General features: G+C 39.9%; 1 protein-coding gene across 4 annotated transcripts in view; it reads right to left on the bottom strand.

Annotated features, from left to right (window-relative positions):
* LOC108103787 (teneurin-a) overlaps positions 1-23,785 on the bottom strand; it is a 222,360-nt gene that overhangs the window by 25,210 nt on the left and 173,365 nt on the right. For 2 of the 4 annotated variants that reach the window (XM_017209417.2, XM_017209419.2), the window contains 5 exons: positions 21,754-21,963; positions 19,819-20,004; positions 16,076-16,222; positions 15,761-15,968; positions 13,074-13,100 (listed from right to left, as the gene is read on the bottom strand). In XM_017209417.2, the coding sequence (XP_017064906.1) occupies positions 13,074-13,100; positions 15,761-15,968; positions 16,076-16,222; positions 19,819-20,004; positions 21,754-21,963 (778 nt within the window). The remainder of the gene's footprint in view (positions 1-13,073; positions 13,101-15,760; positions 15,969-16,075; positions 16,223-19,818; positions 20,005-21,753; positions 21,964-23,785) is intronic. The other 2 variants (XM_017209418.2, XM_017209421.2) reach the window with 1 other exon arrangement.

Below are 23,785 nucleotides of genomic sequence, written 5' to 3'. Positions count from 1 at the left end.
TTTAAAAATGATTATCAAGTTCAAGTTTCGGTTAATGCCGAACCAGAAATTAAAGCATTTCGATTGTTACATCATTTGCCTATCGATAACCTTCGCCCCCAGCGATATTTTAGCACCAGCAAACGCTCGATAAACGTATTCAAAATGCATGCAATAATTAACAATTATTATTATTATTATAAGAGAAAAAACTATTTGAAAATTCATTTCGATATATAAATTTATCGCAAATTGCTGCGATTCTCGACGAAATTCGATAGATGCGGCTATAACGGCTAACAAGGCCAAAACGATCAAATGAAAGGCCAAAAAAAAATCAATGAAAGTGAAAATGAAAATGAAAATGAAACCAACTGAAAGGCACAAAAAGCTGGTGGAAATTATAACGGTAATAATAATACTACAAACATTTGACCCGATAACATAAATCGATTGTCGTTCGGTTGTGGAAAGGCGATACTTTCCACGGGTCGAAATACTATAATGCAAACCGAGCCAGTCAGTGTTTGCCCTTGCAGTGTCCTCTGTTTATTTTTTTTGATTTTTTGATTTTTTTTCTGACAACCCCTAACCCTCCACATACAGACCCACATCTATGTGAATGTATTGAGAGATGAGGGACACAGCTGCGCGACCCAAAATCATTTTCATTTCCATTTACATTTCCAATTTAATGAGCAGAAACTATGGCAACCCGCTTTCTTTGTCACTTTCTTCGAGGAACAGGGAGTGCTGCGAGTGCACCGATATCCGATTTCAAGTTTGCCAATTTATTATGACAAAAGAGCGCACAAAATATGCTTTATATTTCCAATAAATGGAAAACAGCAGGGGTCCCTGTCTCCATTTCGTTTATTATATATAAATATATATATATTTGTGTATTCTTCTGAGCTCTGGTTCTTCAGAACGCCAGACGCCCCTTGAAACAAAATGCCGCAGTGAGGCTTAAAAGGCAGGGGCGGCGGCGTTCGCCAAAAAGGGAGTTTTGTTCGTTTTTGGGAAAGTTACCAAGGATATCGGAAACGAGCGCAATTGTTTGCACTAATTACTGCAGAGTTGGGTTTTTTTTTACCAGAAATGGGTTTTCCCAAGGGGGGGAGTTCTTTCCCCCCCCAACAGTCATCAGGTGCAGCCTCTCGGTGCCCTCACTCCGCACTCCATTTCCAGAGTCCGAGGACTGCAGTTTGGCCTCTTTTAACTTTTGTGCCAGCGCAAGTTCTCGAAAACATTTTCAAGTTTTCAAGTGTTGCAATTTCTCAGGCCCTCGCCCCGCCGCCAACCCCATTTTTTTTTTTTTTACTGTTGTTCCGCCCACTCATCTTTTTCCACAAAAACCACCCCCTCTCCTTGCCAAGTTCCTCTTTCACTCCGCTTCACTTCCTAACAGACATAAACACATAATGTACAGTATTTGGGTCAGAGTTTTATGTTCCCAGCTGCATTTTTATTAGGACAAAGAGGAGGAGTTGGGGGGAGGCAAAGGTCGCCGGGGAGTGGCTATGGCTATATGGCTATAGCTAAGGCCCATTGGAATTCTTGGAGAGCAGCGCACTTCTTCACTGACTTCTAATTGCAATTGACCAGAGTCCGAGGTTCCGTGTTCAAAAGTCATGCCCAACTAGTTTTCTTTCTTTTCGAGTATAAAAGTGTGTGTGTGTGCCACGCCTACTCCCTCCCTAACTCCTCTTTTACCCATCGGTATTTTACCCACAATTTCATTTTTCCTGCCTCAATTCGATGATGCAATGAAGCAACATTTTATTTGAAATCAAACCGAAAAGCAAATTGCATGAGCACAAAAGTATGCTTCCTCTTTTCTTTTGCCATGCCAAAGGTGTACGTGTGTGTGTGTGTGTGTGTGTTAGTTGAGTGGGTAAATATATATATAATATATATATATAATATATAAAATATATATATCTATGTGTCCTGTTTGTATATTGCGAGTCATTGAAGTGGCGAGTGAGTGCCATTGATTTTTATTTCGCATTTGATTCGTTTCGTTTCATTTATTATTTATTTGATTTATTTGCACTGCGCTGCTGTAGCCAAGAAGGAACCTTTTTGGCCTGCCTGCCTGCCTGCCTTCATCGTCGTCATCGGCTGGCCAGGTAAATCACTCATACGCCACCGACACTTGAATGTCTTCAGCACATTTCGTTTTGTTTGCCAGCGTCTCGACTTGGCTCGACCCCACCCCCTCCCCTCCTCCTCTCTCGCCTTCCTTTCAATTCAATTCGGTTTGATTTGGTTATGAGAGCAGTTTTCACTTTGATTTTGTTGCCATCGAAATGGAAATGCTGCACTTAGTGGACGCTTTTCGTCCGAAGGAGCAGTGTGTGTGTTGTGGGCGAGAAACGCCTGAGCAATCGCCTCAAGGACTCACATTACGTATACGCAGCAACACTTTCCACTACAAATTGTTAGTGCAAGAGAAGCGGTTCAGTGAGCTTTCCAGAGCAGAGCTTGGCCCTTCTTTGTGTTTTGTTTTTTAATCTTGGTTTGTGTTTTTTTAATTTGGAAATTAAGAAGAGGTTAAGACTTTAACGCAGATTAAGGATAATTCTTAGTACAGAGTTCCCACCAACTCTTAAAGTCCCATAAATTCTGAAAGCTCTATCGAGCTGTGAGTCAGCGAATCTGTTGACATGTCTCTGAACTCGCTCTCTTTTCAATCTTTTTCAATCAGTCCGGGCATAATCATCATTATCAGTAAAAGCCACTTAAAATTATGAGGCAATAAAGGCATTTAGCCAGCGAAAAGAAATGGCTAAGCCAGACTGAAAGAGATCGGGATACATATATATCTATAAATATATATATCTTTATCAAGCAAGAAAGGGGAACGGGAGATATAGGAAAAGCAATCTCGCTCGATGAAGTGAAAGCAATGCCACAAAAATGTTCTAATCTCAAAAGATGCTCGCCCTTTGCACCGCCGTTTTGTACCCTCCATCCTTTCCCTCCCTGCTCTCCTTTGCCTTTTCCCCAATTTTACCCACTTTTCCGCCCACCGCCCACCGACTAATCGCCCTTGCAGCGAATGAGCAATAGAGGTAACAAAAAGAGGCGGCGGCAGAATGGGCTATCCTAGAAAAGCTAGAAAAAAGAAGCACAGAGAACGAGAACGAGAACGAGAAGGAGAACCTGGAGCCGGCATTGTCGCCACTGCACCTTTTGTGTCAAAAGTGCACTTCCATTATTAGCGCATTGTGTGGGCGCGAGGGGGTGGAAAATGGTGAAAGACCCGGGGGAAGCCGGGCTGGAAAATATGAGAAGCCCGCGCATAAAGGAAGTGCATTTAATTTCTTTTCTTTTTGTGGGTTCCTTTTTTTTGGGGAGGAGGAGGTTGGGAAAAACTCTGTCAGACAGCTAGAGTTTCAGAGTGGGTTGGATTTTTGTGGCCATTCATAAAGCGGCTGGGCGGGCTGCCATTCATTTGCACCACCGCCACCCACAACCACTACCACCATTTCATCTCATCTAGAGCCACCTTTTGCTAACTTGGCTTACCATGGCACACAAAGTGGCGACGACGGCAGCAGCATCGTCGTCTTGCCATCATAAAAATTGAGCACGACTTAGTTGACTTTTGTGCATACAAAAGGACACCCCACATACCCACCAACACCAACACACACACACACCGAGAGAAAAAGGATATAATTTTAATTTGGCTTTATTTTCATGACGCCCACGAGGATGCAGCTTCAGAAAGAGGAAGCTGGCAAGAAAAACAAAGCAAAGGACTGCAGGCGATTCGGTTCGGTTTTAGTAGGTGGGAGGGCTGATGGTGGGCGTATGGTTCAAAGGCGGTAGGTTCCAAGTAGGATGGTTCGAAAGGAGGTGGGTAGCTAGCTGGCTGGCTGGGTGGCTGGCTGACTGGCTCACTGCGGTGGCCCGCTTTATGTTCATTTAGCCTGAAACAGTTTTTGAAACATTTTTCAGGCGAAAACCCTGGGCCACACTTTTCTTTTACGCTTTTGTAACCACGATAAATGTGCTTTATGTAGCGAGATGCCAGAGATGAGACCATTTCCATGGCCACCGAGGGGTTAAGGAGGTGCTTTCTCTCTCTGTGCGTTTGTTTGCCTTGCCTGATGAAATGTTTCCTGCACTTTCGCCATTTCTTTTACCCGCCTCTGTTTGCATCTTGCATCTTTTTCATTACGCGAAAAAAGGGCTCCAAAATGGAAGAAAGCGATGAAAAAAACGGAAAAAAGAAAGTTCAGAGCTAGCCAGGGTAGAGCGGAGTGGAGTGAAAGAGAAGGAGTACCTTAGGCGGGAAAATCCCACGACAATGGAAACATTTCAATTGCTTTTCCGCTATTTAAAAACAAAAAAAAAAAAGACAATAAGTCTGCAACTTTCGTGATACATTGTTGCCTTAATTATCAGAAGTTGAAGTTTTGATTTGCGTTTAAATTTCATTTCAAATTAAGGAGTATATTTTTAAAACATTTTACTTTCGCCCCATCGTACCGAAGGAGGGGGCTTCTTAAAAAGAAAACCCTTACACATTATAAATAAATAGCGGCTGCAGGGCGATTCTCCAGGAAATTGCGAGGGGTGTTGGGACTGCTGGGAGAGAGAGAGAGAGCTGAAAATAGGGACACATACTCGAGGGCATACAAAGGCAGCAGAGGCGTGTATAGAAAAGTTTGAATAGCATTTTTAAGTTTGCCATTTACCAACACACACAGACACACACACAAACACACACACACACACACAGAGTCACAGACACCGTCCGATAGGAGAGCAAAGAAAACCTTTAGTAGCGTGTAATTTGCACTTTGTAAATTTGCATAAAAGCTGCACACAAATAGCGGGGGATGGAGGGAGGAAAACTGGCATAAGTCCAAGATAGAGACGATATGTAAATGCCATGCCATGTGTCGTCGCTTTAAGTAAGCAACTCTGGCAAAAATTAGGGGGTGGCAGGTGGCTGGTGGCTGGTGGCTGGTGGAAAAAAAAAACACACACACACGCCTGCATAAAATGCCATTCATTGGCTCCCAACATTTCCATTTAGTTTCGGGTTTTCCCCTACACCACTCGATTCCTACTACCATTTCGTTCAGTTTTTCATTACAGATTAGCTGGCGCCACCTGGCGGCTAATGCTGCCAACTCACCAATACAGTGGCATAGGGGAAAAACACACACACACACCAGCCCCATGCCCGGAAAAGCATATCTACGCTTTCCACATTTTGGCTGTTCAATTTGATGCACACAAAACAAATTTCATTTGGCAGCCATTTCACTGGGGAAATTCCCTGGTCACCGGGAAAAACCTGAAGGTAGGGAGTAGGGAGGAAATCCAGGGGAAAGGAGAAAGGGGATATAGAGGTGGCAAAGCACTAGATTGCATGACACTTTTGTCCCTAAGAAGATTACAGTTGCCACCTTTTTGCCACCTGGCTTTAAAGGCAATGCAATGAAAATGGATCGAATGTTTTTCCCATTCCCTGGCTAAACTAAACTAAAAAGGGTTAAGGAAAATGCTCACTTAAGGGCTAGCTGGCTTGTGCACTCGAAAAAATATGACTAGGATTACTCTAAGAACTGTTACTGTTTTACTGTTTTAGTGGAATTATAGACAAGAAGTTTGCTTTCAGTCTTAAAAACTTAAGAAATTTTAATAAGAAACTTGAATTTTCGTCTACGATTTTCAGTAAATTATTTTTAATTTTAAGACTTCTTGACTTGTTAAATTTCATTTTACAGTTTGGAACATCAAACCATTTATCAAATGATTAACAATTAATAGCTATTTTTATCAAATTGGCCCAAGGATATGTTTAAATAAGGAGAATATTATTCTGGATAATAATTTAATATAAAAAAGTAACCCCAAAAGCCCAACTTTTCCCCAAACTGCACAAAATAAGCCCCAGCAGTATCGAGGTTAATAAAATATTTCCAAGAATCGCTTGCAAAACTTGCTTTTGTTTTTTGTTTTCTCCTCAAAAAAGGGGGTGAAGGGGAGAAGGTGGAGCAGCCCCCACCTCTGTATTCATTCCATTTCCGTTCATAATCATTCAGGTTAGGTTGGTGGGTGAGTGGTTGGCTAGGCGGGGGTGGATCGCCTTCATTTTATACCGCAATCAAAACAGTTTTCATCAACTTTTGCCGCAATGGCCACATGCAACCAACGCAACCCCGAAGCCCACCCAAAGGCCACCCACTCATTTCTCATGTCGCCGCCACAATGGCACACGGCTTATACATTTTATAGTTATATGAAGCCATTACAGTGCTCTATCCGTACAACCGCCGTCGCCCTGGCAGCACGAAACCCAGTTTTGTAGCTTTGCAGTTTGCACTTCACTTAAAACGGCGACCGTCAAAAGAATAACAAAAATGTAAGCTCACCCACCAAGCCACCAAGCCAGCGAACCAAACCACCCACTCAATGGAAACTTATGATGTGCAGAGGGGCGGGAGGGCGCATCAGGGAAGGGAGGGTCCACTGTACACCGCCGCAGGCCATTAAAAATTTTGTGCTGATGTCGAATTAGCGAGCGGAGCAGCAACTGCAACTGCAAGGGGGCCAGGACAGGGCTGCCCCTCCTATCCACCACCCCGCCCCCCCCAATAAACCTAGCAAAAAACACATAAATATATCTAATCTCACATAAAAGTAATTACTTTCAGCTGCCGTTGTTGCTATCGAAAAATATTAAATTATATTGAGTGCACACACAGGGCAGGGCGGCAGGGAGGCAGCAGTCGAGGCAGTCAAGTCAGGCGGCAGCCAGGACATGGGATATAGGATATGCGATATGCGATATGGGATATGGGATATGGGATACATGGATATGGATACGGACGACCATGGCCATGATGGCTATGGCTATAGCTATGGCTATGGATCCCACGGATTGTAGAAGCCGACGACCGACGACCGACGACCGTCGACCGTCGACCGCAGACCATAACTATGGCAAACTACTGCCACCAATGTTTCCTTTTTCGCCCGTCGACATATTTGCTTTTTTCCACATTTTTTTGTGCGACTGCAGCGAAAATTCCGCGAATTTTCTCCTCGCTTTTTTCCTACATTCTTTTTTTTTGCCCCATTGGATGCCAAAAAAAAGGACTTACAGGATGGCAGCAGAGAGGGAGAGAGACTTGTGGATATATGGACTTTGGCATAAAGTTGGCAGCGATCAAGCGATGTACACATATAGGGCTTATGCGAATATATATATATATATACGATATATATGTATAGTTTATATATATAAATGCAACATATGAATTCGAAATATTTACAAAGGAGCAAGCTGGCAGGGTGGCGGAAAAGTTCGGCGAAATTAACTGAAAAGTATTACAGTTTCTGACTACAGCCTAGCAGCAGTAAAGATATTTTATATATTTTCGGGATTAAATTTATCAGAAAGCAGAGGAAACCTTTAAAGGATATATATAGCGTGTATTCCCTACAAGATTTGAGCTTTGAGCTCTATTAAAGTGCATTCAAAGTTCGTATTTAATACTCTGCCCCGACTTGATATTTATTCTGTCTTTTTCTCGAATGTTTTGCTTGTTTGGCCATTTCTATTGGCCACGTTGACTAGAACAGGCTGTTGGCTGTTGAAAAGGGTGGGGGGGTTAACTATCCTTTCTATTCCCCTTCCCTCTTTTCCCCTAACTATCACATACACCTCGTGCCCAAACCCGTTTGTAACTTATATGGGTATTAATTTTGGTTTATGTGCAACTTGTACGCTGTAAATTCCTTCCATTTTTTTTTGTTGTTGTTCGCCTAAAGTGGATTTTTCTCATAGTTTTTTCTTCCGCCTTTGAGCCAACGGATAACGGCGATAAGAGAGGCAAGCAGCACTACAAACAACACAACACAACACAACAATAACAATTCCGGTAAAGCTATGGTAGTCCAGGCAATGGCCTCGTTGATAAGACCAGAAAAACGCAACGCAAGGACAACGGCGGCAACTGCCTGTGAAAGCATTCGGACTGGCGCCTTTTTAATTTATATATACACTATATCTGCATTCGAATGCATGCATATACATATATATGTGCCACATATTCCGGATATATCTCTAGCCATAAGTCTTGGCAACTTGAAGTTGAAAAAGAGAGAAAAATCGGAATAGATTTCGCAGCTGAGAAGTTGAAGAGATGGAAGTTTGCTTTGAAAATCTTTGGAAAATATAGAAAAATAGTATAGGTTAGCCATCACTCTTATCATTTCCTTTCTTAATAAAGTTTATCATTTAGAAAAGTCCTAGTCCTAGTCCTATCTCGCCTTGTAATCCATTTGTATCTACATTCCTACAGCCATAGCCACATGGCATGGCATTAGCATTTCCCTTTTTTTTCCTCTGCGCACAAGATCAAGGATCAACCGCTTACGACACTTGACAGCTAGCAGGAACTAGCAGGAAAAAACAGCAGTAGCAGTAGCAGCAGCTTAGGAGCTGTGGAAAATGTGGATGACAGCGAAAACCCTGCACCACCAACCAACCCCCACCACCATCCAGCATAAACCAGCGACTTTCTCCAGTAGCCACTTGATGACTGCCAGCAAGTTGACACTAATCAGTTTAGCTTTAGCCCGACGCAGACAACTTGATTTGCATACACAAATGTGCAGCGCGGAGGTGGTAAGAGCGGGGGGAGGGCTCTTAGATTTTCCAAAGGATCATTGGAGAGGTGGTGGAGGAAAAAGGGCTGGTGGGAAAACCACTTAAGCGGGCAACTAGCCACACCTAAACAGGCCGTCAGTCAGCGAGTCAGAAGGGGGACATTTCCTTTAGCCAAACTCACACTTAACCCCCATTCTTGGCTTCCTCTTTTGCACCCCGTTTTGTTTTTTTTTTTTTTTTTTTTGCTGTGCTTCTTCTTCTTTTAACCCCCCACAAAATGGCAGCCAAAACAGGAAGTAATCTATAGTCGCTCCGCCATTGTTTATTGTTTAATTTTTAGTCAACGTTGTTGCTGTTGCTGTTGCTGTTTTGCTGTTGCTCAACTTTTGACTCCGCTGGCCCAAGTCTCCGTTCTGGTTATGCCTGCTTCCTGTTCGTCCTTCGTCCTTCAGCCAGCCAACCAACCAACCAACCAACCCACCCACCCACCTCTCTCAACATTTTCTTTTGGCCGTTTCTTCTTGTATTATTTCTATTGTTAACAGTTTTTGCATTTGCCGCTGCAAGTAGCGAAAACTTTTCACAATGGACCTTTGTTCCATTCCCCTTTACTGCCTCCTGCCACCCTGCCCTGCCCTCCCCTGCCCTATCCTGCCTTTCAACGATGCCACTTGAGCACTACAAAGCCAAAAAGAGTAAGAAAAAAAAAAAAAAAGAAAAGAAAAAGGAAACAAGAAAAGAGGACACTGAATGGAAAGTGGGAGGAACACACCAGACAAAGACGGCCCAAAATGCCAAAGACGACGACGACGAAGACGTTGACAACGGCGACAGCCTTGCACCCCCCTCTGGAAATACACAGCCTTATCCACCCACACAGCCTTATCCCACTAAACAACAACGCCCCTCCTGAAGTCATGACACGCCCGTATCGCATTTACTTGGATTTCGCTTTATCGGAGCGGCAAGGAAAACGGCAAGCCGCCGAACGACGACAACGACGACGACAACAACGTCACCCAGTTTCCATGGCATCATCATCATCAACATCAACATCAGCTGGCTTTTTTCCGCTTTTCCTCTATGCACTTAAAACAAATAGATGGACTATCTTGAGGGTTAAGGCAATTAAGGCTCAAAGAAGTTGTTAATAATTATGTTTAAGCCTACGAGTTATGCCCCAATTTTAAGACATAAGGCTAATGTCTAGAAAATATTGGCAAATTCTTTATAGTATTCTTTATACTAACTGAAGTTTAAGATTAAGAAAAATGTTTCAAAAATGTTTTTAAATCCTTTAACATCTTTTTTTTTACTGCCTTTTGATTGATAAACCTTTTCTAAACATTTTTGATAGACTTCTAAAATTTTGATTTCAAAATCAACCACAATTTTTCCCTGTGCCTGGCCTGCCACTTCTCACTTCTTCTCACATTTCAGACTGATATTTTCTCATTGTAGAGTTTTTCTTGAGGTAAAGAATATTCCCCACCTCCCCCTCAAACAACATTCAAATTTCAAATATAAAACCAATTATTTTCCCATTTTCCAACTTAAATCTCCGCAGTGTTTTCGTTTTTTTTTTTGTTAAGTAACGAAAAGAAAAATATATAGTTTGACTAATCCCTCCTCGGCTGATTAAGCCACTTAATTAATGCAGTAAAAATCAGTTAATTTACGGGGTTCATTTGGGCCGCGGTCGGAAAATGATCGGATAACTGTCAGTGGACGTCGTTCATTAACTTAATAGTTGCACTTTTTTGCGCAATCGATGCCCACACTTTGGGCACACGATTAATGGCTGACACATTCCTTAATATATATTTATATATATTCTGTTTTTTTTAGCCCATTTTTATGTCACTTAATTTAATATAATTTTAAGCTGTTATTTAAGATAGACTGGATTTATGATTATAGATTTTAAGGGACTTCTCTCTGCAAGGGCAATTTGTAAAACTTCGGCAAGCCGAAGCAGCCTGGCAGTTTGAAAATATATAAAATTTATACCTACTAATATTGAAATAAAATATATAATATATATAATTTAAATACAGAAAATTAAAAATAGAAACTCAAAAACCTAATGTTAAAATTTGCATAATAAATTGTTTGTAAATAATTTTCTGTTCTTCCTTAATTTTCATTTTCGTTTTACTTTTCTTTTCTTTTGTTTCTTTTTTGGTAAAAAACTTTCATTTTTTTTCGTTCTTCTTTTTTAATGAAGATTTTCAATTTGTATTGGAGCGGATGGCAGTATGCGTGTGGGCGTGTGTGTGTGTGTGTTTGTTGTGTGTGTGTGTGAGCTGGGGTGGTGAGTTTCTTTGTATTTGGAAAACATATAAACAAATGGCTTAGACGCAGACAATTAGGACATTTAGGGATACGTTTGGGGTTTTTGTAGGGATGTTTTTTTTTTTTTTTTTTTTTGGGGTTTTTCTTTTTTTTTTTTTTTTTTTGATTTTTTTGAGTGATAACATATAAGGATATACAGATATTTTCTTTCGTTTTACTTGCATTTTCTTTATATTAGCTTTGATTTTTTTTTGGTACTTTCTTTGTCTTTGTTCTGGCTGCTGACCTTTGGGTTTGTCATTTCATTTCATTTGGATGTGGTGGGGGGAAAACCTAACAAGTTTTCTTTTTTCTTTTTTTGTATACTTATAATTCCTCTTCGTTTGGTTAACAAAACATCAACAGAGAGTTATTAATCGATACGAAAACTGATAAAGTGATTCACATTTGATGAGATTTGTTTTTACCATAAAAAGCTTTGATCAAAAATCAAATGAAAAGACAACCGAAAAAATGGTAAAAAGAGATCAAGAGAGTTTCGAGAGAGAGAGAGAGAGCGAGATGAGGGAGGAGTTTCGTTTGATGGTGAAAATCATAACAAAGGATAAAAACAAAAACGATCGAGGGGGATATTTTGTGATGAGATACATTTATATATATATTGAGAGAAAGTGAGTAGAGGTGGGCGGAAAAAACTGAACTGCTCGAAATATTATGCTCACATGCCAAACTATAGGTTGGTTGGTAGAGTTGAGAGAAAATGAAATTAAATAACCATTAATGGGTTAGTATGAGTTAAGTTAATATCGAGATGTGGTGGTTGATTGGCAAAGAACGGAAGAATGGAACACAAATTGGAAAATCAAACTAAATACACATATAGACACGGTACACATAACACATACAGTTATTTTTATCTATACTATATAGATATATATGTGTGGAGATATATATATATATCGAGATTCTTTTTCATCCTGCCCTATATAAAGTATGCCGAACGAAAAACGATGAAAATTAATATGGAAATAAATATGAAAACATACTCATGATATGCATGTGTGTTTATATCTTTTTTGCGAGTGAGTGTATCTGTGTGTTTGGTGCGTGCTGGTGAGATAAAAAAAAAATTATGAATGCATTTTTTTTCCGTTGTTAATTTATAATTTTTTTCGATATTTTTTGTTGTTGTCTTTCTTTTTGTTGTCTTTGTCGTGTTTTATTTACATGAATGATTTGTTGACTTTTCGATCTCTCTTTGTGAGTGTGTGTTTGTTGCGGTTCTCAGTTTGTGTGTGTGTGCGAGTGTGTGTGCGTTGAAATGTAAGTTAAAATCAACAAAATGGCATTATATGCAGGGGGTAGTGGTGGTGGTGCGCATGAGGTCGATGGTGCCGGGTACAATTATAATGCAATTACAGCCCGCAGGCCGTTTAAATGTTGATCAACACAATTCGTGGCGCAAAAAATTCAAAAGTCAATTGCAGGCACAGCTTGTTTTTTGCCAAGTATTATTTTTAAGCTCTTTGTGGGGCATCAAAAATTAAAAGTTCGCTATGAAAGTTACCATGAAAAACAGCTTGGCTTATTTATATTTGCATTTATGGATTGGCTTGAATTTCATTCAATTTCAAACTTAAGCTGATGAAAATGTCATTTTGTAGACTTTTTAAATCTCTTTTATTAACTTGGATTAAAGGTAAATTGTAGAAGATTTAAATCTTAAGTAAAATTACTTTTAGCCTCAACTGCATTTGATTTAAGATTGGAAAAGCCATGGGAGATGGATGCCACCTACCGAACTGTGTCGAGTCTCTGGTGTGCGTGTGTGTTTTCTTTTTTTTTCATATTTTTAAGATGCATTTTACGGATTGAAAAACCGAAAGCGGAAAAACCAAAAAGGCGTTGATGCATTCTGTGGATGGACGAGTGGATTCGATGGATCAATGATCGGATGGATGATGCTTGGATGAGGAGGATGGAACATAAAATCCAGAATCAACTCAAGAAGATGCGAGACTGTAACAAAGATTTTTGTTTTCTATATTTTTTCTGGTTTTGGAGTACCCAAAAAAAATGTGTTTCCTTTTTTTTTTTTGTTCTTAAGTGTTTTTTTTTGTTTTTTTTTTTTTTTTTTTTTTTTTTGACTTACCAAGGTGTGAACGAGCTCCAGAAGAGACTACAAATTCACAGGTTGAAACGTAGGATTTTTTTTTATATTTTTGTGATTGTTTTTTTTTTTAGATTTTGATTTGCATGTAGGAAATGCATTTTGATTTTTTTTTTGTGTTGAAATTTGATTTGGATTTGATAGATATTTTTTTTTGGTTTTTTGGTTTTTGGTTTAGCACACAACATGAAGGTATCGAGCCACAGCAACAGAGTAGGACAGTACACAATTAATTGACAGGACAATAAAAAAGAAATCAAAAGACAAAAATGCGTTTCGTTAACGAATTGATCAAACTTTGATATTGCTTAACAATTGGTAATAATTTCTTTTTGGTTTTTTTTTTGGTTTTATTCTTTTAGCATACCTAAAGGTGGAGATTTGTACTTTCATAGCTTAGTGAACCAAAACTAAAAAAAGACATAACCAAAACGGAAATGGAAACGGAAACGACACGCTGGGCAAAGAACAGAAAAACGAAACAAGAAAAAAGAAACGGAAACGGAAAAAGAAAAAGAAGACATTTGACAAACACACTTAGTCGGATGATGAGACGAAGACGAAGACAGAGACGGAGTCGGAGAGATCGGTAGACATCTTCGGGGCTTGACTGACACACATATCATCTTGGTTGGTTTAGTATGGTTAGTTGGTAGTTAAAATGCGACAAAAACTCAACTCAAAAAGACAACGAAAGAGTATTTGGGGGGGAGTGGGTAAACGGGGAAATCGGAAACGGAAATCAAAACAGAAACTCAAAAGCAATTTCGGTCATCCTCAGCTTTAATTTTTTCGTTTTTTTTTTGGGGGGAATCCTCTCCTCTTGGTCTTGGCATCAGCGTAGCGCTATCTTTTTTGATTTAACATTTGGTGGTGGGGCGGGGGTCTCTTCAAATCAGAATCAGAAAATCATAGGCAAAAACATAACTCAAGATAAACACGCTATATAGATCATATATATAGAGATACAATGACGAGACTGTACTTCGCTTAAGAAACCAAACGAAAGCAAATCAAAGGTAAAGTTAACTATCGATAAATGTAGGGTCTAGGTCTGGTCTTAGTTCTTACACTCGAACTCGATTCTGATCGATCACTTACTCATCGATGGAGGCCTAACATCCACAGATCTTTCTTCTTCTTTTTATATATGATTAGTTTTTTTTTTGGTTATTTTTTTATATATATATTTTTTTTTTTTTTTTTTGGGGTAAGACGAACACAAGGAGGTTTTACACTAGACAACACACATACTCAATGAAGTGCTATCATTATATTTTCGCTTTTCTCGTAATGTTCTTAGATAGATTTCGATTTTTCTTGCTCCACGTAGAGCGGAGTTCGAGAGAATGAGAGAAATATGAAAGGAAAAGTTAAAGAAAAAATTCCAAAAAAAAATAAAAAAAGGATCCAAAAAGGACCCCCTAAAACTCAAGGAAAAACCAACTCAAGATGGTAAGTAAAGTTTTTTTTTTTTTGTGAAAATTATGAAAAATTTTGTAGAATATTTTCGGGTTTTATGCTTGGCGCTGGAAGTAGTCATCATCAGCGTTTGATTCTTCTCATTGGCTTGGCATTTCGCAGGCGGGCAAGAAAAGAAAAAGCTCAAACTGGGAAAATGTCGTTGCGTTTTCCTCTTTTCTTTTTTTTATTTTCTCTTTTTTTTTGCTTTTTTTGTTTTGGGAGAAATCAGGACACAAAAAAAAGGATCTTTGAAATAAACAAAAAACCAAAAGAAATTCAAAAACTTGAAAGTGGGAGAAGAGAACTCGGAGGAACGAGATAAAATAAAACTTTTGAAAATTCAACATTTCGACTTGAGATTCTCACATTCTCATCTCAATATTGTTCTTTTTTTTCGTTACTTTTTTTTTTCAGCGCATAAATGATAGACTCATTGAGGGGAGAGAGGCGTTCGGGATTGTGGGAATGTGAATGGGTTTAGATTTTCATTTCTTTTGCTTCTTCTTCTTGATTTTTTTTTTGCATATTTTTTTTCTTTTTTTTGCTTTCGACTGATTGATTGATTGATTGATTGAGACTACTGGCAGTGTGTTTTTTAGTTGAAGTTGGTATAAAACATAAACAAATATTTTTGTTTTTTTATCTTTTTTACATTTTTAAAGCATAACATAAAAGTATATATAGATTATTGGCATATATGTCTATATATATATATATAGTTGGTCAGATATCTGATTTATATAGACATATATACGCTTCTTCATACAGAATAAATTTGAGCTTTTTCCCTTCATTGCACCCGTAAAGCTTAAAACATACACACAGAACCGAAAACGGAAAAAGTTCAAACGCAATTCCAATGAAAAATTTCTCAATCACAGACCTTCACATAACGTTCCCATATAATATATATATATATAGATATATATATATTGGATATATATTATATTAACGGAACGATCGGTGTCTGCAACTCAAAAACTCAATAACTCAAAAGATCGAACTCGAAACGAAAGAGATTTGAAATCAGAAAGGAAACTCAAGAGTCGCTCAATGGCAGGCCCTCTCATTTACATATTTTTCTTTTGATATCCCTGCGCACTAAGAGTCAGACGCATACGTATATGTATATATATATAGTATATAGGCTATATAGATATAGGGGCTCTACGATTTAGATCTTAGTTCTAGGGCGTATCACTTACTTCTCGCTGTACTCGTCCATGTGGGCATACGACTGTACGGAGTTCTCTTCGATCAGGAACTTGACCCTCTGGTAGAACGAGGCCGTCACCGAGGGCGGTTGCTTACGCAGAAGGACCTCAACGGGATCATTGGAGGAAAGACACATAATATGCTCAGAACAGGCGGGATGTGAGCAGCATTCACTATCGGAACAATCGGTCATGCCGTCTATATAGTTGATGGGCGAATGGGAAATACAATATTACAATATTAATATCAAATTTTGTTGCTAATTTCAAATATTTTTGTATTTTTCTATCAAATTCTTAACTTACCTCCATCATTGTCTATATTATCCTTGCAATTGAGTTCCAGTGCAATGGAGCAGTCACTGCCAGCCCATCCTTCTATGCAATCACAGCGGTATTCGCCATTCTCCAGGGTGCACTGTCCATGTCGAGAGCAGCCATTTTCGCAGCCAGCTGGAGGTGTGTTAAGAAGTTGCTTGATTAGTTATCAAATGTTTAAAGGAAAATCCTCTTTCCCCTATAACTCTATGATATACCTTAAACTAGAGCTTGTTAACTGAAACCCCTTGCTTAGTATTATGACTTCCAATGATTTTCCCAATATCTACCAAGACTTAACAATCACTTTGGGAATTTTCATAAAAAATGCTTTGCTGTAATTAAGAGTAAACTGTCCGGATCGAGTGGCGCTTGAAATTGAATGATAACACCCTTTGCCCATTGCCATTTGCAAGGGAATTTCCATTTAACAGTGAAAAAAAAGGAAAAATAACGAAAATTCAAACTCCCCCTCTGCCCCACACCCGCTACCATTCCTTTAGCGAGAGTCAACATCATGAATATAAAAATAATGTTGATGTTTGCTCTCACTCTCAGTGGCAGTTAACCTTTGGCAGAACACTCGGCGAAATGTTGGGCAAACATAAAAACCCAACGAAACGTAACCTAACGATAGATGATTTGGCCCCATTCTAACGTTCTCTCTTCTCTCTCTCTTTTTTTTCTTTCTTCCGACTTTATTTGTTTGTGCCACGACAGCATTTGACGCAAAGTTAATGTCACTTGACATGTGTCATTTGCGAAATGGGGTAAGGTAACAGCACACCACCCCCTTTCCTTTCCTTTTTCTCTTTCTCTTTTTTTTGGCCTTTACACACACCATTTGGATGGTAAAAAGGGAAAAATACTGGGGGGAGGAGGCTGCTAACTCAGCTTCCGGCATGTTAAAAAGTTTGCGGCGCATAAAATGACTTCCCTGGTTGTTACTGCCTTCCTGTTTACGAGTCACTCAGCCCCCTCTCTCTCTCCCCATCTGTCCTGCCTTTCCCTGAGTGCGTGTTTGTGCACATATTGGCAATAACTTCAAGTGGTCTTGCAAATATTGAACTCTGCTGCCAGCAGAAAGGGAGTGGTGGGGGAGCAGCGTGGAAATATGTCAAATCTTTTGACTGGATTAGACGACCCCCCAAAAACTCCCAGCGAAATGGCCAAGTTTACGGCCGGATTTTTGGTAAAGGTTACCTAGAACGATGTACTTTGTTGTACCAACAACTTAAAAAACAAGAAATTTCATCAAGAAATTCGTAAGATAAATACAAAATAAATGCCACAAATGCCTTCTCACTAGCCTCTGGTTAAGTTCAAGTTTGCCAGTCGAACTATTTTCGGTTTTATTTGTATTTAACACAGCCAGTGTCTGCAGGTTTTTCACCTACCCCACCCATCTCTTTGGCTTTTCCAACCAACCAAGCAACCCCCTAGCAAAGCTTATTTCTCCTCTATTTTATCACTTTCGGCGTACAAATCCCTCGTTTTTTATGCCTGGCCATTCAAAAAAATTGTTGTAATCTCCCCCTAAACACACTTCTGCACATATTTTACAATCCATAATAAAATCCCAGCTAGCAAGAAAAAGGGAAAAAACAAGTAGTCAGCGATGGGGCACAAAAAACATTGTAAATATTTGAATGAGAGACCGGCGGGGTTATAGAAAAGGGAATAGAAATGAGTAGGGCAGGTGGTGGGTGGTATAGGAGGGTGCAACTAAATGTAACGACGACGACGACATCAAGTATGCATGTGGCTTTCGGGTCTGGAGATGGTCTACTATGTGCCCCTAGGAACAAACTCCCCTACAGAAAGAGCCAATTTTAGTGGAGTTTTCGGTGGCGCGTAATTCGCTGGAAATCTCTGTTTCGAATTCAATCAACTTTGCCGCATTGAAGTCGCCTGCTGACTGCAGTTCCAGCTGAAAGGTCTAATCTGTGCATAGAGAGACTCCACTTTTTTGGATGTGCCCCCAACACCCAGGGCACAAGCTACCCTCTCTCTCCGTTGGGCTGTCTTTTTGGCCAATTTCTAGCTGGAAAGTATAACTATAAGTAAGTTATATTTTCAAAGGAAAACTAAGAATTCGAATTTATAATCTACCACATAACTGATTTCAAGTAAAAGGTGGAGTTTTGGCCATAACTTCTATGGCTTCTCATAAAAAATGGAAAACTTGGTTAATCCTAATTTTTACCCCAAACCATCACAGAATTTTTTCTATAAATCAGTCAATAATCCAGTCCAAATATAGAACGCCATATCTCGCTGAGTTCGTAATTAAATTTCCCACAAAACTGCATTCACAGCTAAAATTGTTAATTTGTATCAATTTTTCTGAAAAAAGACAATGTTACCTCCCTTATCGAAAAAGTACATTTCAGTTTTTCCTTATTTTCGCCCCAAAATTTCAGTATTTTTCCGATAACTAAGCCTATGGAACACCATGCCTCGTTAATTTTTTTTTCTAATTCCTAATCGATCTGCTTTCAAATCTAATAAAGTAAACTATGAATTTTGGTCAAAAACTATTCTTATAGCTATCTGAAAAATCCAACTAAACCAAATGTGACAGCACTGACTGAGGCAAAGTCGTTAAGTACTTTCGAAAAATACAAAACCCAAAGCCCAGACACAGATACCATATATGTATAGTGGAGACTTCAACCCCTGCCCTGCCCATCGCCCCCTTTTTCACTTGAATCGATTGAAAGAGTGCCGCCTTCCCAGAGGGGAATGAAGAAAGAGGAGATAGACCGAAAGAGGGGCGCCACCGAAAAGAGTGAAAAGGGGGAAGGCCAAGATTGCTTGTGACTCTGAATGACGTCGGAAGTTTTATTGGTTTTGCACACGTCAACGAAATGCTGATCGCGGGTAAGGGATGACTTTAACCTCCTCCCCACCCCCATAACCACTTTCTTATAGTGAGGAGGGGGGAGAAGAAGACGGCTCGTAATGCCATTACATGCATGCCTGAGCCGCCGCCACACGTTTGAATGTTTTTGTAACATGACTGTTTGTTTTTAAAGTTTTAATCACTGTCAATCGATAGCTACTTATCATGCTGCAGTGCCAGCAGTGCCTGCTTTTCGTTCCACGGAAAAGTCGTATCCTGCTGCTGCTGCTTCTTTTTTTTTATTGATGTTGTTTTTTTGGTTGCGTTGCCTCAAACAACATGGTTAAGTCATGGCGGCAAAACTGTCAAACGCACTTCCAGCCCAACCAAAAAGAAGGAAAATTCCCAAAAGAGGGCGACTGGGCGGCAGGGCGGGTGGGAAAATCAAAGGGTTTTGTCGGAACGAAGCGAAACTGAAGTGGAGAGCAAATGGCGTAAACATGTACAAAATACTTTGGTGCATCGACTCCACGAAAAAAAGAAGAAACCCCGAAAAAAAGGACGAATTGATAAAAAGCACGACACAGCCACGTTGGCAAACGAAAACGCAAAACTTAAAAACAGCCACGACAGCAGCTACATTGACAGTGGGCGGAGGCGGTACACCAGGGGGCGTGGCTACTGCAGCAGACACAGCAATATTGCTGTTGTAAGGGAATTGGCTTGGATTTCAGCTACTGCCAAAAAAAAGTAAAATTTAAGTACAAAAATTCGATATCTAAAATATTTTGTGGGATATTCTTATAAAGTTTAAGAATCCCAAAATCCCATTTCCTAGTTTTTATCAGTGTATTAAAGCCTAAAACTAAATTCCCTTTTAACTTACGCAGCGTGCAGTGACGTCCATTCCAGCCTTGGGAGCAGACACAGGTGCCATTTTTGCATTGGCCATGTTCCGAGCAGCGGGAATCGCAGGGCAGTTGGTCGCACAGGTTTCCCGTCCATCCGGAATTGCAGCGGCATTTTCCGGACTCGCACACACCATTCCGGCCGCAATCCAAACTGCAGACAGCTGGAGGAAAAAAATGAAAGATAAAAAATATTAGAATGTCTATCATTGAAAAATATTATTAGCTAAACTTTTATACGTTTTAAAGAAAGACTTAAAATGAAATGTGAACTAAGAAAGGTAGGTGGTGGGGGTGCCTCGTTTTTTCCATCCAATTTTCATATTTCTCCATGTGCACATTTAAATTCATTAAAGCTTCTGTTTCAGAGACTCTGCCACTGCCACCGCCTTCTTCTTCACGTGGCAAGTGGCAAGTGGCATGAGTGTGTTGGTTGGGAGCCATAAAAACAGCATTATAAATGTTACATTTACGTGGTGGCACACTTTGCTAACAAGACCCACACCATTTTCATTTCCATTTGGCATCACCCGCTTGCTTTTGCTCTCTTTTCTTTCCCTCGGAGATGTCGCTTTTCCTCGACTCAACTGAGCCATTTTCCTTGGGAATGGTCAACTGTTCTGGTTCATAAGTTGGTCCATAGGTTGGCTGCTGTACGTTTACTTCATGGCTATTGATTCAGCGAACATGACTGCCTGGCTTGGCTTTCTTTTTTTTTCTTCCTTTTAGAGAGTTTAAGGATTAAGCAGATGGTTTTTGGAAAACTTAAGATAAGGTTTAGTTAGGGAATAAATGTTTTTAATATTAGTATTAGTATTAGCTTTCATTATAGTTCAAAATCAGAGCTATATCTCTCTCAAAATTTGAGATTTTTCATTGGATTTCCTGTTTGCCTTTGCCTTTGGCCCCCCAGCTTTAATTTATGGTTTAGTTCATAATCTGGTTTTTGGGGGTTGCTTCACGACCCATGACTTCCCCATGACTTTTGTTAGCAGGCGTAAATTTATTTTATTTGCTTTTCCAAGAGAGAGAACCAGGGCGGGGCAGAGCCAACCTGCGTATTAAATAAATAATGAATTTTTATGAGACTCTGCTTCATTACGCCAGGAGGAGTCGTCAACGTTGGTCCACCTCCCGACCCTTATATACAGTACTATATAGATATATATATATATATCCTATATAGTATGCACCCCCATCTCATGCCTTCCGCCTTTCTGGTGCTAAAAAGTTAAGCAAATTAGGAGTACGTGTCCTTTGGCCTTCGTCGTGGCATCGTCGTCGTAAGCTGCTTGTTTTATTGAGCTTCTGCCACTGAATTTTCCACCGATTCTCTGCTGATTTCGCTCTCAGCCTCTCAACCTCTATACAGGATGATTATGGACCGTGGACCGTGGGCCGTGGGCCTAATTGGGAAGCTCCGGCTTTATGGCTTAGCATTCCATTCTAATTTCGGGTTTAGTTGTGGCCATAAAACATCATCATATTCGCCGGTGGAGTGGCACCATTGTGGGCAGGGCAGGGCAGGGCAGGCCCAGGCACAAATATCATCTGACAGATCTGGTGAGTGATTGCCAGGCTATGTGTACCTGATTTTCCTATGGTTACGTACGGGCACTTTATGGCCTCTGCATAAAATACAGTGTGTTTTAGGGTGGACTTTAAGACTATGGGGTTGATTAGTTATTAGCTTGTCCACTCTAATTTGGCATTAAATTTGCAATTTTAAGAGTTTTGGGACTAACGATGGACTTGATGGCAAAAACGGTGACTCAAACATGTACTTTCAGAGTCTATAATTTGGATAAGTTAAGTCGGATATAAGCCAAAGCAGGTCAAACAATTAACATTTAAAGGCAGACAGTTACTGGATGGTGTTAAGGATATGGTTTAGTTACGACATCTCAACTCACCTTGGGAGCAGTCTGGACCCGTCCAATGGCGTTCGCAAACACATTGTCCCGTTTCCAGGTCGTAGGTTCCATGTTCAGAGCAGCCTGGCAGACATTGGTACACCTGCTGGTCGATCGTGCCACAATCCTCGCCCTGCCATCCGGCCTTACAGTAGCATTGTCCGGCGACACAGGTGCCGTGTCCGGAGCATAGTGGATCCAGGCAGTCATCTTCATATCCATCATCATCGTCGTCATCAGTGGGTGTTGTGTTGGGTGTAGGTGGTGGTGATGGTCAGAGGTCAGCATTTGATGGTTTTCGGGGCAGGGGGGAAAGAATATACAAAACGATTGTTAGTTAAAATACAAACACACATGATTGGAATACAGTGAAAAGTGCTTAAGGTGGCGTGGTAGGCAGTTCTTATGCTGGACTTTCTTGCTTGGACATTCAAGCTGGACTTCCTGCTGAGTTTTATAATTAGTTTTTGGCCTTCGACAGGTCCTTGCTCTTTGTTTTTAATAAATGAAAATCGATTTCCATATAACAAATTAAATTTATGATTTTTCTGACAGACAACTCATGGCTAGAATTTTCTTTTTTTGTACAGTTACTAGGTAAGATTTCTTAATGTAGTTTCCTAAAGAGTTTTTACTGTACTTAAGAAGGAAACCAAAAAAAAGAGTTCAAAGGCAGAAAGAGCGGAAATATATATATATTTGGCGGGGCAGTAAAATCGTGACAGTCGTGGCTAAACAAAAAGCTTTCCGCCATGGAAGGACCTCCTAACCTCCTATCTCTCCTTCCCGTTCTAGGTGACCCCCCTTCCTACCCCTCCCCATACTTCCTCTGACACACACACACACATGCACACACACACTCACACACACATGACATGATTAGTATGTTAGACACGTACAAAAGTGGTCATTAAAATGAAATTCCAGTTTAGTTCAAGTTGGTAATTTTGCGCAGTTGTTGCAATTTTTTCTTTTTGGCCCCCGCTTTGTTTTGCTTCTGTTTGGTTGGCTTTTGGCCATGCCTTGTTTCCTACCACCCCGCCCCCCACTTTGCCTCCTGCCTGATATTTTACTTTTCGTGCTGGCCACAGCATGTGTATGAGGAATATGCTCTCAACATATAAATTCGATTTTATACGTTTTATGTTTGCTCAACGTTTTTCCCGTTTTTCCGTTTTCCCAGTGTCTTGGTTTTTACTCGTTTTTCCTTTCCTTTCTTTTTTCTCTACCTTTTTTTCTCTTTTGTATTTCTGTTTCGTCCTGTTTCTGTTTCTGTTTCTGTTTCTGTTTCGGATTCTGTTTGTTGTTTGTCGCTGTTTGTTTTCGTATGCCAAGAGTCCGTTAGCCCACACATACATACAAAGCAGCTCCTTCCTTCCATGTATTGTTGCATGTTGCATATTTTATAAGCTATTTTTTACCAACATTTTTCGCTAGCAGTATACCCTGCTTTCAAGGGTACCCTACAATGTCTTTTAAAGGGGAAATTAACTTTAAATAACTTTATAAAAACCCTCAAAAAAGAGCTAAAAATTATATCTCTGATAAGTAAAATTCAAATTCAAAAATATCTAAAACTAAATTTATGTTCTTTGAACTTAAATACAAACAAAAGTATAACCTTATCTCTGCCAAATAAATTAGCAAAGAGACCAATGACTAAATGATTAGCCTTTTTTTAAAGGGAATTTCCCCACCCATGCCTCCTCCCACAGAGTATTTCCATCTTCTAAGCATACAATTTTCGGGGCTACCCACATTTTTCATCTTTGTTGTTTTTCCTCTACGAATTATTTAACCATTCTTTTGGCGGCTGGTTGCGAGCTCCTCGCCTTTCGCTCTTTAAAATTTGTTGCCTGCTTTTAGGCTAATTCAAAGTTATCTGAGACGCGGCCAGCCAGAGGGGTCAAAATACAAAAACAAAAATAAATTTACAATATATAGAAAGAAAACCCTGCAAGGGAGTCTCGAAAAAAATTGTTGGCATTTCTTTGCCTTTCGCTTTGTCAATTTAAGGCCCACACACACACAC

This window comes from Drosophila eugracilis, unplaced genomic scaffold (genome assembly GCF_018153835.1).
Source record: "Drosophila eugracilis isolate 14026-0451.02 unplaced genomic scaffold, ASM1815383v1 contig_408, whole genome shotgun sequence".
In the NCBI taxonomy this organism is placed as follows: Eukaryota; Metazoa; Arthropoda; class Insecta; order Diptera; family Drosophilidae; genus Drosophila; species Drosophila eugracilis.
The sequence above is the reverse complement of the archived record's forward strand: the minus strand, read 5'-3'. Positions and strand labels throughout refer to the sequence as shown.